Source organism: Epinephelus fuscoguttatus, linkage group LG19 (genome assembly GCF_011397635.1).
Source record: "Epinephelus fuscoguttatus linkage group LG19, E.fuscoguttatus.final_Chr_v1".
Classification (NCBI taxonomy): Eukaryota; Metazoa; Chordata; class Actinopteri; order Perciformes; family Serranidae; genus Epinephelus; species Epinephelus fuscoguttatus.
Window position 1 is genome coordinate 33124876 of NC_064770.1, and position 19471 is coordinate 33144346.

General features: G+C 40.6%; 3 protein-coding genes across 5 annotated transcripts in view; 1 reads left to right on the forward strand and 2 right to left on the reverse strand.

Annotated features, from left to right (window-relative positions):
- Positions 1 to 19471, reverse strand: part of srebf2 (sterol regulatory element binding transcription factor 2) — a 597702-nt gene that overhangs the window by 555817 nt on the left and 22414 nt on the right. Inside the window, exons 17-20 of one of the 3 annotated variants that reach the window (XM_049562044.1) lie at positions 19174 to 19345; positions 18269 to 18445; positions 14862 to 14973; positions 10990 to 11241 (exon numbers count right to left, since the gene is read on the reverse strand). In XM_049562044.1, the coding sequence (XP_049418001.1) occupies positions 11024 to 11241; positions 14862 to 14973; positions 18269 to 18445; positions 19174 to 19345 (679 nt within the window). In that variant the 3' untranslated portion in view covers positions 10990 to 11023. Of the gene's footprint in view, positions 1 to 7893; positions 11242 to 14861; positions 14974 to 18268; positions 18446 to 19173; positions 19346 to 19471 lie in introns of those variants that run through there. The other 2 variants (XM_049562045.1, XM_049562043.1) reach the window with 2 other exon arrangements.
- zgc:65811 (uncharacterized protein LOC393524 homolog) overlaps positions 1 to 19471 on the forward strand; it is a 635041-nt gene that overhangs the window by 454139 nt on the left and 161431 nt on the right. The gene's annotated exons all lie outside the window — the stretch shown is intronic.
- On the reverse strand, positions 315 to 5669 carry nol12 (nucleolar protein 12). Its single transcript, XM_049562091.1, has 6 exons — positions 5514 to 5669; positions 2960 to 3065; positions 2824 to 2872; positions 2588 to 2733; positions 1921 to 2018; positions 315 to 761 (listed from the first exon to the last, which is right to left on the reverse strand). Exons 1-6 carry the CDS (start codon positions 5621 to 5623, stop codon positions 566 to 568), a joined length of 705 nt encoding a protein of 234 aa, XP_049418048.1. The 5' UTR covers positions 5624 to 5669; the 3' UTR covers positions 315 to 565.

Sequence of the window (19471 nt, forward strand, 5' to 3'; positions counted from 1 at the left end):
ACAGCTGGCACACGCTGGCTCAGGTTAACGTAAATAAATAAACACTGGTGAGGTGGGGGTTTAACATACATTCAGAGCATTGTGGTATAAGGTTCTCGAATAAGGAATCAGCTGCAGGACACACAGCGGCTGGTTCTCCTTTAGCTCACAGACACACAGGTAACACTGAGCTGTGAGGAAACGCAGAGCCAAGGGCTGATTTCCTGATGTTCTAGAGAGGATGTTGACAACAGCGTCAGGTTTCCTATTAAACAATAGCGAGAAAACATTCCACACAGAGCACGCTGACAGAGGTGGCGGCATCACAGCGTCACTTATGAGCAAGATGAATCTTTTATTCAATGAAAACTTACAGTTCAGTTTGTATACAACACTACAAAAACAGTCTGACACAAGATTTCAAGAGGCAGGCAGAGTGGAAATATTGAGCGATGTCATGATAGACAGTCCAACAGCTTGTGTTCCTGCTCAAACACAGGAGCACAAACACTCCAAAGTCCAATCTGTTGGAGTGTGGGACTCTCACAGTCTCTTCAGTCAAGTCTCTATTTTCCTACACGCTCTTTCACTCCTTATGATGCACCTTTTTCCCGGTATGTCGACGTCTCTGCCACTTGCTGGTCCTCCCGGCTCTGTTTTTACCCTCTGAGGCACTCTGTCTCTTGTCTGTGTGACGACCTCGTCCACCTCGGCCTTTCTGCTTCCATTTCCTCTGCTGCTTGCTGGTGACAGTGTTGAGCGACGCAGTTAGGGCGCGGATCCTGTAGCAGTGGGGGAGAGGACAAAAAGAAATGCAGCTGGGCTGAGAAGGGCTGGAGGATGACTGGCAGACAAACTGAAGACACGTCGAAACAGACAGTTGTTATGTCGCCACTGCCTTGATTTGCATTGTGCTGACTTTGAAAAACACTTTGCATAAAATCCAGAGAGCCTCGTATGTCAGGCCTTGTACCAGTTTCAACCATGCCACAAAATCTTTGGTTAAATAGACAGTGTTTGTTGAATTTGCACTTCCCCATGTCGCCCTGGGTACAGTGACAGCCGGCCAGCAGACAGTTGATCCTCTGCTCTGAACATCCAAGCAAGTTTTCGGATTATTTTTGCTTGTTTTTTTTATTACTGTTTTGTAGTTTTCCTGTTTTCTTGTTGTATTTTGTTTCTTTTTGCCTTGAATTTTTAATTTTACATTTGTTTTTTGCTTGTGTGAACCCCAGGACAAGTAGCTGCTACCTTGGTAGTGACCATTATGTAACATAAACAATTTCCCCTCGGGGATCAATAAAGTATTTCTGATTCTGACTCTGATTCTGACAAACTAAATAAATGTTGTTGGTTTGGCTATCTTGATCTGCGTCATGTTAAGGTATACTATGCAGGATCGTTGGTTACTGTTCGTAAACACGCTCACCAGAGAGAGTGAAAGTAAAAGTCCTGATTCCCTCTTGTTCGGCGTTTCGCTTCTCCCTATCTTTGTGTTTTTTCGGCACTGTGTCTCTTGGACGCCTGCTGCTTCGGGTCTGGCACCTGGGGTCTCATTTATAAAACAATGCTTAGGATTCATACTAAGATATTTTACAGTATCTACAATCAGGCTTCCACCACACCATCTCCGTTACTAATTTCTCTTCTCCAAAATGTTCATAAGCATGGGTCAGGCTTCCACCACACCATCTCCGTTACTAATTTCTCTTCTCCAAAATGTTCATAAGCATGGGTCAGAGTTTCTCCCATCATATGTGTTTTAATAGATCATAACTTTTGTGTGTGAAGCGGCAAACGCCTCCTTCTGGCCTCGTTTTGTGCGTGTTTATAAATGAGACCCCTGGTCACTACCTTTTTATAAAGTCCCCGACCTCACCTAAGCGCTGTGGGGATACACACCCTTAACGCTCATGTTGTCCTGTATGATTAATGACTTACTTTTTGTTTATGATTGGATCCCCAGCTTTTCTTGGCATTGCTTTTGTTTTCTCCTCCGCCTCCTCTCCCTCTTCTTCATCCTCACCGTCCCCATTCACCTTAAAAGCAAAGATTCTCAGTGTTAATGGAGGTGTATTGCCATCAGTATCATACTTCTTCAATATTGAAGTACTGATTACTTTCAGAGTGAACATACAGGGCTATACACTCAGTTGCCAGTTTATTAGGGACACTGAGCTTAAACTAATGCAGTCTAATACCCGAGTCCTGCAGTAAATCTTAGATTCATGAGGGTTATAATATGCAGCATTTGTTAAAACTAATACTTGCATTGTACTGACTGGTTTTTCTGATATTTTGACCACAAAATTTCCTTGGTGAGGCTCAGCTAAATAACAGAAATCCTTTTGTGTTTAATACAGTTTGAAAGCAACACATACTGCATCCTCCAAAACGATCATACAGTTAATTCGCCACCTTTCTTCGACAGCTTCAACATAAACTGAATATTACAACAATCATGCAGGACTGTTTTATTAGTTCGCACTTGGTGTACCTAATAAACTGGCAATTGGGTTTATATAAACAGCAGTAAAACTGACATTATTTAGCCTGATGAAAAACACACCTGTAGGTCGTTAAGATGAATCAAGGTTTTCCTGTTTACCTGATGTGCTGCGGGTCCGAGCAGGTGAGCCCCTGTGAGGTCGAGATCACTGATGGTTGTCACGGTGACAGTGTGATTGGGGTGATCGAACTGCACAGACTCTGTTGTACTGGTTATCACATTCTCCAGATCATCTTCAGCCTCCTCTGTGAGATGGGATCAAGTGAGGGAAAAAAATAAGCACAGATTCTCAAGTGCTGCAAATAACCAGCAGTAAAATTTGGCTTTCAACCCACCGAGAGCGTCCTCCCTCTCCTTCAGCATCTTGATGTATTCCTTATGCCTCTGAAAGCAGATGACAAAACACACCATTGGCACATCCTTTACTTACGTGCTCACAAAGTCTCTGCACCACTTCTACTTCACACTTACTTCCTCTCGGACTCTGATCTGCTCTTCTTTGATTTTCTTCCGTATTTCTGCCACCGCTGCTTTCCTCCTCTCCACCTTACGTTTATGGAAACCAGTTAAATATTCCCTGACAGGGCAGAAGAGGAAGAAACTTTAGAAACCAGCAGCGTTTTGAAGTCTCAGCCTGTTTGTGTAGCATAAAAGATACATGCATCCAGTGGCCACTTTATTAGGTACACCTGTGCAATCTAATGCAACAGCTCTGCTGATGAAGTTTATAATGTCCAGTTTTTGTTGACATTGTCAAAAATGTGCAAATGTAATATTTATTACTGAGGTTGCAGTTTGCAGAGGTGTTGTCCTGTACTACATCATTTTGAGAGGTGTTTTAGAATTCCTCCCTATTTATACACATGAGGAGGGCAGAATATTAGAAATACCTCTAAACATAATGCTGATGTTTAACACCTTATTTGGTCAATAACCGTTAACCGATTTCGATATATCCACTTTTTTCCCCACCTAATTTTAGTGATCATCAAGTCTCTTCTGTAGTGGAATTAACATCATATCATGCGTGCATACTCTTATCGTGATGACCCACCAGCAGATGGAGACATGAAATACAATACTTTTCAGTGTATGTAATATTCATTCCTTCTGCAAGGTAAGGAAAGGCATGTTGACCGATTGAGTTTATTTTAAAGCCACTATCGGCCAATACCGACGACGTGCTGATATTATCATGCATCCCTACTAACTATGACCCCAGTGCTAAACAGAAAATTGAACCAACACTTCTCTGACAATGTCAGAAAAAAATGAAACATCCTAGGCATTGTAAAAGTGAACTTTATAGCATAAAAGTTGTCTTGGATTGTACTAGATTGTGCAGGTGTATCTAATCAGGGTTTCGGCAGCTATCAGACACTTAAATTTAACACTTCTTTAAAACTTTTCAAGTCAATTTTTGACCATATTTAAGACTTATTTCTGGACAAAACATCTTTTTTCTTATTCAAGCATTGCAGGTAAGTATAAAGGTAAGTAGAAATACGGTCCTATGCAGAGGTAGGTTTTCTGTAGGAACATGGTTATTACAGTGAGTTTGGTTAATCTACATTTTGCCAACAGGTTAGGGCAGGGCATTATGAAGATATTATAACATTATCGAGATATAGGACTATATATCGTCTTACATTTTGGATATCAATGTATCATGGTATGGCATAAATGGTGTTTTTTCCCCCTTGTTTTAAAGTCTGGGTAACAGTAAAGTGATGTCAGTTTATCCACCTTAACCCAGTTAGTTGTTATTGTGTTAATATTTTCTGAAAACAAAACAAAACAAAACAAAAGTCATCTGAACAACTGTTCTGCATCAGAGGTATTTGGTCAGAAATATTGTTATGTACAATTTTGTCTCCCAGTCCTGACAATAATGAAGTGCTTTTGAGGAGATTTATAGATATTGAGACATATATTGTGTAACGAGATATAGCCTAAAAATACTGGGATATAATTTTTATGACATATCGCCCAGCCCTACAACAGGTAAGTTCAAGTATAAAGTAAATAGACAGTATTAGGTTCCGTGGTATTTGTAACATCAGAATTGTGAACTTTCACGCACAAGAGCTTGAATCATTTTAACAAAATGAAATTAAATTATGGGTGACTGAAATTAGATAAAATGTTTGTGGCAATCAAGACCTCACAAAGTGTTGTTACGTATTTGTCCTTTATGGCAGACTTCATTCTTGTTATTTAGGTTTTTCGTCTTTTTACTGTTTTTTTTTATTATTGCCGTTTATTGTTCTACTTATTTGTTTTTATGAACTTTTTCATCATTTTATTGTGATTTCTATTATATATTTGTATCACTTCTAGTGCACTGAATGTGAACTCAGGGCATTGCTGTAAAAGAGCTTAATGCTCAGTCAGTTTTGCCTGAATAAACAATGATTGATTAGTTGATTGAAATTCAAATTTAAGACTACTTTAAAGCCTAATGTTTATAAACTTGAGTTTAAGTCATTTTAAACCTTTTAGGGACCTGTAGACACCCTGCTTAATAAAGTGGCTCATAATAAAATCAAGCTTGGTTTGGTTGAAAACTCCTATTTACAATTCCTGGTCAGTGAGACTGTGAGGCTTCTGTTAAAGTCAGTTAAATATCAAAAAATAAACATCATTCATGAGTGAAATAATAACATAGCTCATGACATCATCACATTGCTTCAAAGGTTAATATTTTTACACCGTGCAGAGTCATAAGAATGTGATTCACTTGAATTTCTGATGGTTTAAGTGTTGTGAAGTTTGGAAAAAGCATATTTTTTATACTTTTAAACATGGTGAGATTTACACAATATCTACACTTGCTTGAATTAATTATGTCCTAAAATGTTTACGTAAAACATATTGTGAATAACGTTACAGTGTTTTCCAAAAGGAGAAAAAACAGTTAATAGAAAGCTAACGCTAACCTGATGCAAAGTTCTGACGGCTAACGCTAACATGCTAGCTAACACCTACGATACGATAAAACCCTGATATGAGCGGATAAACTTACTGTCTGTCTTTGTCGTCAAACATGACGATGCATTTGTTTTCTCTCTTCTTGGACCCCGGCTTGAATTTACCCTTTTTGGACATGTTGTTGTGCTTTTTTGTATTTTTCATGTTGTACACGTGAGTTTACCACACACTACTTCCGGCTTCTGGTGTAGACGAGCCGTTATTTAAATATGTCCGGCTAGAAACACGTACAAAAAAGCCTGAAACGGTTCCGCACGCCATAAACACTACAGAACAATAGGATGATTATGTCGCTTCAGACCTTACATGACATTTTGCGTAAAATAATGGTTACATGGTTGTATATTACTAGTTTCCCTGTTATAAATGTAATAAGTAACGGAATGATTTTAATTACTTTATCAGAGTTATGTAAATTATTACATTTGATTACTTTTCTTATGAATGCTGTAAACTTGGCAATAAAGCTAAAAAAATGTCTGGAGACAGGCTGTGCCAAAAGGAGGTGAAAGATGTAGAGCAACATATTATTCTACATATAAACTTTTTACTGAAAATAATATATTCGGATGTAACTCCTTTATAATCACAAACATTTTGATTAGTAACTGTAATTTAATTACATATTTTTTCTCAGTAACTGCAACAAATTACAGGTACATTTATTTTGTAATTTAATTACATGTAACTAGTTACTCCCCTATGTTGAAAATAAATACTCTTGTTTGAAGAGATGCTTTTGTTGTGGCTATGTAAATTTAAACTGCATTATCTGTTGATAGTGTGATGTATTTAGATGTAGACAGGTGACCCTATCTTTTTTATTTTCAATTTATTCCTTATCTTTTATTACACATCCAACTGAGATACAATATCTCTTCTGCCGGGGAGTTCTGGGGTCTCATTTATAAACATTACTACACACAAAATGAGGCCTGAAAGAGGCGTACACCACTTCCCACGCAAGTTGTGGTCTACAAAAACAGACTTGATGAGAGAAACTTTGACCCATGCTTACGAACATTTTGGAAACGCGTAATTGGTGACCCAGATGGTGAGGTGGAAGCCTGATTGAAAAATTGTCCAGTATTTTTTGGCACACATCATTTTTGGCTTTTGTTCATTTGCACTATTTAGTATGGATCCTTCACATTGTTGGCAGCACAATAAAAAGTTTCAGATGCAAGTACAAATGAGGACAAATAACATCACAAAAGCAAAACAACAGATACAAAACATTCACACATTACATTATTATATTATTTTTGTGTGTTTCTGCCTTTGATAGGACAGCCTATGATTGACAGGAAAGGTGGGAGCAGGGGGTTGACATGCAGTCAAGAGCCACGAGTTGGAATCAAACCCGCTGCAAAGGACTCAGCCCAGATGGGATGCACCACTCCACCAGGTGAGGTGAGGATGCACCTGCCCACCCACCATTTCCTAATTCACACTGAAAATAAAAAGATTCACACTAGGATTTTTTTTGGTACCTTGACTGTAAATAAGGTGTCAGATTTCATTTTAAAGATCGTAAAAATACACCTTGTTTTAAAAGCGCTACATGAGGATCCCCAAGAGTCCCCTACAGAGGTCAGATCTGAGCCCTGAATGTCCTCAAATCCTAGAAACACCTCTGCGTACACCGGACCTGTGTGGGGTGCTGTGACTGGATTTGCCTCCTTTATTCATTTTATCAGATAAATATTATTGTTTGCTGGACAAATGGCTCCTGGCTTTGCCTCATTTGTAAAAGTGGCCAATATATTTGAGTATCCCTGACATACAAGAATCAGGGGCTAAATTGAATCATGGCAAATAGTGGCACTAAGATTGTTCTGTAAAAAAATGATTTCAAAGTATTTTGACATCTCGAGAAGGCAAAGATTAAAAGCCGAGTATGCCTCTCAGCCTGTTACAAGCTTGAGATATGAATGATATATTCATTATACATTCATTATTAAATTCAATGTGACAGATAAATTGACTAGGGATGAATATGATACCACTCAAATGAGGTCAGATGATCTGTACGATATGATGACTGCCTGTAGCCTCCCTTCACTCCTACATTTGATATTTTCTAATTTGGTACTTGCACTGCACTGACTCTTCAAACACCTCTGTGACGATCAGCTGTTTTACACTTCCTCCAAGTGGCAGGAGCTCAGTATGTATCCAGGCATGCCGCCTCTCTCTGTGAACTGCTGGGTGTGTTTCATTTACACTGAGGTGTTCAGTTCTTCTAACTCGGCCACACAGAGAGTGCGATAGAGATGCCAATAAACTTCCATCCAACACCCACATTCAGATCTCATTTTTCTTTCCTTTCAGTGTGTGTTTGTGCGTCCCACATTATTACACATCAAAAGACAGCGTGATAGTTTCACCGCTAAAAGACTCGACACACCAGCCACTGTCATGTGTTGTTTTATTACAAAACAAACATCAAAATGAACAAAGAAAGTCAGACAATAAAACACAAGGGGAAAGACAAAATAAAATTGTAACATGATTATAATGATAGCTGAAACTCCAGACTGCTGACAGCAGCAGAGCATTACTTTCTTCTTCTGCACAGTCGGAAACGATAATCTAAACTCATAAAAGTATTCAGGAATATTTAAGTTGCTAACTTCATCTTGGGTTGACCTGGACATTTCTAATAAAATGTGTTTGTATTTAAAAACAGCAAATAAAAAGTGAGTCTAGCACATCAGGCTAATCGTTTAAATGCAGCCATGAATAAAATACACATCTTCCTATTAAGAGATTCTCTCTGTGACAGCTTCTGACTCCAGGCTGCTTTTGTCAATATAAAACAATAACAATGACATATCTGCAAAACTGCCACCGCCCTCCTCTCCCGAAAAAAGCATTTATATTAACATTACATAACCATTAAATAAGAAAAACCAGAGCACAGAAACAGGAATGACAGAAGTGCCGTCTCATGTGTGAGTCAACAATTAGAAATAAAAAGTGAACTGGACACAACTCCTCCATCATTCCAAATATGATGAAACATAATAAAATAATTCTTTACATTACATCAAGGCCATTTTGCTTGAGAGCTTCACATCAAAGGTGCACATAACTGTCAAGAAATTTGCGCTAAATCACTGCGTTCAGCCCAGTTTTCTCGTCTTAGAATGAAACACCACCCCGACATCTTTTCAGTATCTGACACTCTCTGCCTGTAGGCTGAGAAGCTGGCTTCCAAGGATGGACAGCAGGCACTTTAATGGATGTTTTGATGCTTTTTTTTCTGCTGTGAAAACCTTCATGAATACAAATCAAGCTGCTGTTCTGCTTAAGCATGGAGAAGGAGCATTCAGTTTTTATGCACGATGTATCTGGAGCAACTTTCAGTTCTTTTAAATCAAGGCTGAAGACTTTTCTGTTTGTGCTGCCTTTTATTAAATCAAATATTTGCTCATTTCTTACACTGCAATGTAACCTTTATTCTTGTATTTTACACCTTTCTTATTGTTTCCTGCTCTCTTGGCTCTTCAATGACTGCTTTTATTTGTACTAAGGGTCTGAAATTAGCACCTGCCACCCATCAAATATAGGTAAACTGTCGGCGGTGGCACGCAAAATCATCAGCACACTGTGTCAGACAGAAAACGCACAACACTCAGTACAGTTAGCGTATGATTGGATGGAGCTACACATTTGAAAACACTGCAACGGTGAATATTTTGCGGTTTCGTTGCTGGCCCAAGCTAAATATTCTCTGTATGAGTTCAAATGTACTGATAGGGCTGCGTATTTTTTGCACATAGGTGTGCATGTGTACAGCACCCTTTGACTTCTGAAAGCTCCAGTGTAAATCGTACACCCAATCGAATTTGTCATGCATGTAAATCTTTTTTGAGGATATTGAATGCCAGCATTCTTTATTATTATTATTATTATTATTTATTCTTCATGCCTAAGTGATTTAAAGGTTCAGACTTCCTTTAGAAGTGGGGTTGTATGAGGTCATCCAAAGACAGTATGTTACGTACAGTAGATGTCTGTCAGGATGCCCTCAGTTTGGAGAAGAAGGCTGGAGTCCAAGATGTAAGCTCAGCAAACTACTGCTTTGGCAGTGACAGCAACAAAACGTATTTTAGCCACCTATAAAAATCATTATTAGTGTAAGAGTACGCTGTATTAAGAATATTTTCACTGATTTACCTCAATGTCAGACATGATAAAGCTGTTCTATCTCTATCTATATATCGATGCTTTTCAAACTGCGCTGTTGCTCAAACATGCTACATACATAAACTTGCCTTGAGTGAATTTCTGAAGCCGCATTGCAAAGCCACAGCAGGTGAGTGTTCGATAATGAAAAATGTTTTGGGTGGAGTTGATCTAAGGGTGACCATTTCAGGTCCACACTCTGACAGGAAGCCATCTTACATGTTGCATCACTTTCTCTGATGTGCGTCTCAAGCAGAAGTAAGTACTACTTAATCTACTTCGGTTTATCTGCCTATGTACAACCTATATACAATCACATTGCAAGTTTGTATGTAATTAATTTAAAATGTATATGCGTCTGTGTGAGTGTAGGTAGGCATTTTTTAAACGTATTGGCCCACGACTGGCTGCTCCTCTTTGCTCTTTAGATATTCTGCAAATGCAGTCATTCGTTAACTGTTCCTGGTTTGATGTAAGGAGCATATCAGCTGTAGATGTCCGTCATTCTTACAGTTCCTAAATTACTGTGATGCTGCACCCTTACGTCTAAATACAGCAGCCCGGCGAGGTTGTATTCGAATGACGCATCACTTCAAATTGTCATTCAAATTCAAGATGACTGACGTGGTGCTTAAGTATCCTATTTTGCTCCACAGTACAACGCTAGCATTGTAAAGTGTATGAGGTAGATAAGAAGAGACACTACTCAGCACTGTATGGTTAAAAGCAAGCCAGTCCATCTGTCTGCATCCTCCAGCACAGCCATGCCTAACAGACCTCGGCTGTCTGCTCTTGAACACCCCGACGCCCCTTAATTGAAGCCTGCAAGTTTAATGAGACATTACACAGTTATTGTAGCACTCACATTGCCGTGTGCCAATAATGATTGTACAGCTCGGTATCCTACAGCTAATCAATGCACTGCCGCATTGCATTAATTTAAACAGCTATTAGATAATGGTCCCTTTTCCCTTTGGGGCCTATTTAACCTGATTTTCCTTGTTGTGTAGCTTTGTTAGGAATGAGGCAGTGAGCCCGCGTGGTACCATCTATGACCAGAAGGTGGCGAGATTGTGCTGCAACAATGAAGCTAAGCATCAAAGGAGCAAATGTGTAGCCTGAAGTGTTTGTGTGGATGCAGGGCTGACATATGTAGCTGTCTGTGTGCGGCGGTTTGAGGAAAAGTCTTTGTATTCATGGCCCTCACTCAGGATGAGTGTGTCAGTGAGTGACAGTTACATTGGCGGATGAGCCTGTTTACGTCTTTGAATGTATAACAGCAAATTACAGAGTTCATTGAATTGTGAGTAGCCCTAGTGTGTGTGTGTGTGTGTGTGTGTGTGTGTGTGTTCAGGAGGCAGCGATGGTCGTGCCTCCGCTGAGGCGCAGCAGGATCTGCTGACAGTCCTGCAGGGACCGTCGGTCTCCCACCCTCTCCAAGGTGCGCTTGGCTTCGGCCAGCAGGCGGGCGCGGTGTCCAGGCGGGGTTAGCAGGGGCATGGGCAGGTGGCGGCAGGCTAGCAGGATGGCGTGAGCCCTCTCCCTCTCACCCAGTACGCAGTCACCTTCTGACAGCAGCAGGGGGGAGGAGGAGAGGAAGAAAAGTGCAAGTTAGTGTCCAGTGCTGTCTGATATATGTGTGTGTATCTTGTTGAGGGTCATGTGGCCCTCCAGGGACTGTTTGGAGTCAGTTTTTCTATTTCACCATTAATAGTTAAGATTAAGAACAACCACAGGGGAGCTGATCCTGAGCCAGCAGTCAAGGTGAACTTACACTCTGAGTTTGTGTGTGTGGATACTGGTGATGCGTGGTTTGTAGTTAGAGCTGGTTAATCCCTGGATCGGACGGGTTGGGTAATAAAAATTAACATTTGAATTAAAATGTATTTCATGGGTGGAAAAATGCTTTTTTTAATATAAAGCCAGGACGTCTATGCAGCAGAAAGACACACAAACTTTTGACATCAGTGCTACATGATCAGAAGAAACAGAGAAAAAGGGGATGGGGCATTTGTTTTTGCCCAAGAGGTAGAAAACCCACAACTAACAGAACATTCGGACTCGCCCCGGACCTATAAACCCACTGGTGGGTGACGACATGCAAGATACCCATCTGAAAACAATATGGCAGCTGGTTGTTTACAAATGCTCTCGAATTACAGTTAAACAGTGCACTAAAATATGTTTCTGAAAACATTTTAGGCGGATTATATTTGATTAGCTCCTCTACCATTTGATCTGAGAGAAAATGGGTGGTGGCTCTCTCTCTCTCTCTCTCTCTCTCTCTCTCTCTCTATAATCTTTTGTGTCCACGGTGGCAGGTGTACAAAAATGAGGAGGTACAAGCTGTAGGTGGAGTAAAAGCTTCACATACTACCCATACTGTTATGATACAAAGCTGCATGAAAATCAGCAGAGTCCCTTTAATCATACTGAGTTTATCAAATAATTGCAGCGACCACTGGAACACAAAATGTAAGCGCGTCCACATTAAGAGAGACGCTGTGCATATTTTCACATGAAGAACAGAAGCACAATTTCAATTATTAATTCAGAAAATACAAGTCTGTCTCCTTTCTCAAGTTTATAACTACAGTTTTTATGTCCCAAAGTGACATTACTGTGTGCATGGAAACATTTACAATAACTGAAAGCAGCCTGTCTAATTGTTTAGGTAAACTGTTTAAATTAACACTCATACATCAATAAAATACATAATTTAAAAGCAACATAGCCTCCAGGGACTAGTACTGTAGTAGGGAGTGAAATGTCCAGGTGATTGCAGATCTATAAATCTAGAAAATAATTTATTCAGGTGGGTGGATGGTTTATGTGTCCACGTAGATTTGGATGACATCCGATCCATGCATCACTTGTGGATACGATTCTGTGACGATGAAAATGATGTCTGTACTTAAAAGAATACTTAAATTAGGGAAGGCCTTTAAGAGGAAGCTCTCTATTATAAGGACGCCCTGATTAAAGTATTCAAGTACTCGAACCGGCAATTTGAGATTTTAAGAGGCGTAGAGTTTGGATAACAATGATTTGGGGCATCTAATTTTGTTTTTAAGGAATACTTAACCCCCCAAAATGATCATTTGTATATCAATTACTGACCACGTGTTACCTTGACTTTGTGAAGAACATGTTGTTTTTCTCGCACGCCTCCACGGTGAAATCCAAAAAACTTTTTTCATGTATTGAAGTAAACAAGGACTGCATGTAACAACAGCAAAACTACATCACAACATTCGTTTATAAACTCTCAAACAACTCCTACAGCATAATCTAAGTCTCCTTCATACAGTTGTGTGCTCAGTACTTCCCAAACACACGGGATTTAAAAACACTTTCACCTACCAAAAGCGCCCCCTGAGCATGCCTGAGCACATAGGTTCTTTTAACAGGATATAGAATATTTTTATTATCGCCGAGGGGCAATTTGTTGTGCTGTCAGCAGTATCACACAGAAATGGGAAAAAAGCAATAAATACATAAATAAATACAAAAAAGATGGCACACTGAGTTAGTTAAAAAAACAACAACAACAAAAAAACACATGAAAGGTTCAAGTGAGATTTAAGAAGCCAGTGGCTTTTGGGACAAATGAGTGTTTCTGCCTATTTGTCCTGCAAGCTGGCATCCTAACTCTGTGGCCAGATGGAAGCTGCTGCTTGGCCGCGCATGAGACTGTTTGTACTGACGTGCTTTGTGAAAATGCATGTGTTTGGGAAGCACTGAGCATAAAACTGGACAAATGAGACATGGATTTTACTCCATGAGGTGTGTGAGAGTTTGAAAAAGGATCTTAAAGTTTTGCTTCCTAACTGTTAAACGCTGACGCCATTTGCATCGATTCATCGAGTATGTTCGCCTATTTTGGATTCACTGTTAACCGTGAGGTCTTATGACAAAAACAGTTTTCTTCATGAATCTTGCCTGGGAACAAGATTTAAACGCTTCATTGTGCGTGGGACTCTATCTTCAAGCTGGTTGACTCATCATCTCTCTGTGCTCGCCACTGTCTATTACAGTAAAAAGTCATGCACAGAGCCCATTTGTCTGAAGTCAGACTTTTATGTATTGACCCAGATGTGAACACCAGTTGTGACAAATGCTCAAGAGGCGAGGCTTCTCCGATTCACATGTACTGGACGTGTCTGAGCCTCGAAAAATACTGCAAGGACATTTTCCAAACTTTATCCTCGATCCTCAGCTGTGATCTACAACCCAGCCCTCTGATCGCCCTCTGTGGCACCACCGGAGAGGATGATGTATGACTGACTCAGAGCCAACGCAGCACACTGTCTTTTGCCACTCTGGTGGACAGACGGGCAGTTCTTATCTGATGAAGGGATGCTGCCCCGCCCACACATGCCCAGTGGCTGAGGGACATTATGTTCTGCCTTAATCTTTAAAAGATAGGCCACTCAATTTGTAACTCAGATAAAAACATTCAAAAGGTTTGGGAGCTGCTTTCTGAAATACTTCCAGAGCTGGAGATGGAGAATCGTTCCACTGACGATATTGCGGCTGATATTTGAGGTTAGTGGAATGAGGAGGTTTGTATTTGGATTTCATGCTTTGTTCCTTGTCATATCCTCCTGAGACCTGAACTTTAGTTTGGTATGCATTTTTAATTTCTTCAAGCTATTTGGGATCAACAGGACCTGATAAGAATAAAAAACTAAACACTGTCAACGATAATGAAGTCCCAGTGTCCTCAAACGAGTACTTCCTAATTAACAGTGTCTCAGCTTGTTATTTTTTGCTAAAATTGGTCAAATTTGTTGCCATATCAAACTACAAACATTATTAATCATGAATAAACAGGTTTCAACCATAAAATGTGATCAGGTTTTGGACCTTGTCCGCTTTTGTGTCGGGATCGGCTGCAGACTGACTTGGCAGAGATGGCGGCCATCTTGTTTTTACATGGATTAGTGTACTGTGCTCTTACTGCCACTAGATGGCACAAAAAGTGTCCATGAACGAGGACAACAGGTCTAAGTTGAGTAGAATGATCAAGTAAACCCAAATATTGATGTCCTCATATGAAGACACAGGTTATCAGGAGGAAATTCATACTCTCAGTTTGATACCTGGTGTGAATATATATTGTGTGTACTTGTTAAAACTGAATAAAAATATTGTGTGTGTCAAGGCGAGTTTGAGTCTCCCTTACCGGCTGTGAAGGAGTTGTTTGTCCTGCGTCGGAGGTTGTGCTCCAGCAGCTGGTGTGTCCTTGTAGGACTGGCTCCAGCCATCAGCCTCACTGTGGTCTCATGAAGAAACACCTGCGGGGAGAAACACGCTCACATCAGAGCCGCAGTGATTGTCATCATCAAGTATTTATAGGTGTTTGTCTGAGTGATGCTGGAGCAGAAAAACTTTGATCCTCCACATCATTTCACCCCACACACAGCATACGATATGTAAGAAACACTCTGCCTTTCATGCGAAGCCTCTCGCAGCACCACGAGTGAATACCTCTCAGTCAGTGGTCTCACAACAGAGCCTCATAAAATGATGCAGCCATGTGGTTCTTAAGAATCTTTCACAAGTCAAAACATAACGAATGATCACCAACCGCTGTGAAAGCAGTAGTTGTTAAAGACCCTCTAGCTACAGTAATGACAACTCCAGTAAATCTTACAAGTATGATTGATGATGTATTAAACTGCGGTGAGATTTCTGCAGCTGGTGAGAGTGGGAGAGAACTTGATTTCCAATGTAGTATTATCAAAAACAAGATTAGCAGGTCCCAGCTGATCTCTGGGCTTATCATCAGCGCAGCGCAGAGTTTTGTTAACATGACGAGCCAACAACATATTGAGGGTATTATTACTTTTTGTGTATCGCTTGTTACAGATTTACAGATCTGGAGAGTTGCCTGCTTTTCAATGTAATGTCATTATAAACTGATAAATTGCTTTATTTAGCTGAAAGCAAGACAATGAAAGCTGGTTTAGTGACTAATGTAACATCTTGTTCTGGCAATTTCTCCATGTTTTTGAGGATTAAAGAGCTACAAGATCAATAAACTGGTTAAGCTGCCAGGCTGCCACAGGAAATACAATGTGTTCAAGGTCAGAATGATAAAACAATAAAAATTTCTTTGTGCAGCTTTTGACACCTTATTAGACATAAAAAAATATGATGTAACTAGTGCTAGGCAGTGTGACCAAAAGTTGTCTCCTTCTTGCATGGCTGGGCCTTTATACAGGATTATAGTAGCTTATGAAGGCTTTGTATAGGGCTTGCCTGTTCCCACAATGATACCATATATCCGAATATATCAATCAGTTGCAGGATGTCAACAATTTTTGTTGTGCAAACTGCAACGTAGTGAAAACAAAAATAGATATGAACACAGAAAGTGCTTTAGCAGCTGGAGGCAGCATTTTCTAATTGTTTTTAATGAGAATGAAGCGTTTTGCTCTTGTTTTTTGCGTTGTAATGCGCCTGATGTTTCTGCGCTCAAAGCACCTGGTGTTTTTGCTGGGATGCCCTGAACTCCTCGAGTTGAAAAAAATTCAACTCAGAGCAGAAAGAAGCCCCATGTCATCTCTTTTCTTACAGCTGGTAAACAATGGAGGAGAAACTGGTGGTGCACGTTTAGTCGTCTAAACGATTAATCGTCCGTCGCCTTGCTGGTCAGCAGCAGAAATATTAGTCGGTTAAACCAGTTAGTGTTTTATTCATGTACAAGGCTGCTTAACTGTCATGCAGCTGCCAGCCACTAGTGGGGGCTACAGAGCCGTCAGACAGCAGTCCACCTCACTGCGGTAATGCTCAAGTAGACTGGAGTTTTAAAACAGCACGGTGGGAAATTGGAGAGACGTCCTCTCACAAAACCAGCGTGGTTTGGCAGTACTTTCATCTAGAAAATGAATTCAGCAGCAATGAATCTTTTTTGAGACGTTATATTATTTGTTAACTTTAAGAGAGTTGTTGTCAGATAATGTGCAGGGTTTACATTCATACTGCATGGAGCAAAATGCCTTAATTATAATTTAGATGTTGTTTTATCAACTTTAAAGTGAATCACTATAATTTCTGTCAGATAATCTGCAAGGTTCAATGTGCCCCACATTTCAGAGGCAATTTATTTATTTTAGATGTTATTTTAGTGGTTAACCTTTGACTGTGTTGCTGTCATGTTCATGTTAATACCGCACAGCACAAAGTGTCTCGTACTTCAGCAGCATTTAAAATCTGATACAGTTGTTGAAGATTGTGATTAAAGGTTTCAAAGGGCTACTTAACAATAAATTGTGCTAAATTTTGACTGTTTTCTGAGTGGCTGACTAGTTGACTAGTCTTAATTAAAATTTTTGTTTAGTCGACAGGGAAATTAGTCACCAGCCTGACGATAGACAGCAGGTTGTCAAACTGCCCTCGAGTTGTCCTAAAATATGCCTGGACTAACTGGTGGTACTCCCTGTGATCCACCCTATTTTTTAGGGTCTCACACAGGGTAACCACACAGATCTCCGTTTACCTGCTGACAGCCTCTCACCCTCAACCAGAGCTACAGACAGTACCCTCTGCCTCAACATTTTAGGAACTAGATACCAACTACTCCGGAAAAAACGGCACAGCAAGTTGGGTTTTTTTGTGTGGTTTTTTTTTTAACTAGTAGCATTCAATTAAGAAGAAGGCAGCGTGGTGTGCCTCGCATTTTGAAACCTGCAAAACTCTTTCTGTGTGATCAGGGCCTAACAACGCTTTAATAAAAAAAGAACGCAAAAAGGGGACGACTGCTAATGTATGAGGTTGTGATGGCAGTTTAGCTGTAGTACTGAAGTATTTTCACTCCACTTAGACAAATCCAGTGTTTTAAATCTCGACTGTCTGTAGTGGGACCGTGTCCTTGCATAGGTGGATTGTTAATGTGTTTCTTAATGGCGCTCCACTGCTTTTTATTCCTAACATATGCAGTGCCTTCAGTAAATTCAACCATTGTCTGACCTTATGGCTTCACTGTTTCACTGGCTGATGGTCTTAAATCTGAGGACCATGATCATATCTCTCTGTATTCCACCACATGTTTCTGCTGAAGTGATGGAGGAAGTCCCTGTTGTTTGCACCACCAGCAACAACGGTGGCTCAACAAACTAACGTCATGTTGGACTAAAAACAAACAAAAAAATCATAATAATTTCCAAAGGTCTTCCAGTGCATAACTTCATCCTCCATCTCTCTTTTCTGTTCTTGTACTGTAGCGATGAAGCTCAAGTGTGTCGCAAATTGTTGTGTGCCATGTTTTTTTTTTCCTTGTAAAAGAGAACTTTATTTGTGGTATTAATTATTTTACAGGTTATAACTGTTAGTAAGAGGAGTGCGCAGTTAAAAGGGATGCCCTCTCCCACTCTTCACAGCCAGCCTGGAGTGCGGCAATCTTTGTGACTGCCTATTAAAGAGCCACAGCAATTGCTTCAGCTCTGCTCTGGTATGGAGGTATATGAAAAATTCATATTGTAAGGGGAAATGAAATCAGTATAAAAGATGAACCAGTACATCATACAGCACTAAACACTGCTCTGAATTCCTGTTACTGATTCCTGAGCGCATCTGACTTGAACGTACCTTGTGTTGCGCCTGTCTGTAGCACTGTGTGAGCTTTCTGAGCGCGCTGAGGTCCCTCTGGAAACCAGCCAACTGGGATCCAGGAGCCAGGCCAGGCTCTCCATTGCTGCTGCCTCCCCGCTGCCATAAACTGGTCCTCAAGGTGAGCAGAAGGTCACAGATCAGGAGCTCCACTCCCTTGGAAGAGAAAGAGGACAAAGTGCTATTTGGTGCGTTTACATATGATGCAATTTCTTAAATTAAAAACAGATTTTTAGGGAATGCCTTTGAGGCCCAAAGTGTGACTCAAATACCTAAAAAATTACAACCACAACCCACCAACGACGACCAGCCACCATCAATACCAGAGCATCTCGCCCGACATGCATGCCAAAAATTAAAAGCAGCGACGTGATCTTGAATGCTGTTTAATGTGAAGTGGTGGCGTGTGTAGCGGGTGCGTGCAGACTGGGGAGGCCTCTGTACTGCACTGCAGACACATTGCACTCGGCTTCAGGATCATGCAATGCAACTACAATGCACCACAGCCACCTCCTGCCACCCACACTGCGCACACACACACAGCCCCACGTCAGCCTGACCCCAACTGAGCATGCAGTGTGTGTGTGTGTGTGTGTGTGTGTGTGTGTGTGTGTGTGTGTGTGTGTGTGTGTGTGTACGCATGATGAACCCCTGAATGCATCGACTTCAGTGAGTGCAGATAATTTAATGTTAAACATACAGCATCAGACAGGTGTTTGTGCTCTATATACATGTATGTGTGTATGTGTGTGTGTGTGTGTGTGTGTGTGTGTGTGTGTAAGGCAGCAAACGTGATTACATAATAACTGCTCTAATCACAAACCCAGAGCAGATCTTAAGGAAATAAGTGTTTGGAGTGTCGTGATGGATTCTTTGTCCACTACCTTGTTCAGCAGGTCCCCAGTCTGGGCGAGGGGCACTGAGATGCTGGAGCGCAGATAGCTGCTGGCTCTGTCGCAGTGAGACAGGCAGGTTATCGCTCCTTCTCCCTTCAAAGGGGACAGACTCATCTGAACTGCCTTGCAAAGCAGCAGCACAGACTTGGGCAGATGGTGGCTGAGGCAGAGAGGCGAGAGAAGGACAGTGAGGACAGTTACTTTGGTTTCTTCGAGTTAAAGTTCAAGTTTAGTTTATTGTCATACTCATTAAAAGGTGTAATGTATTTTCAAATGTAACACAATG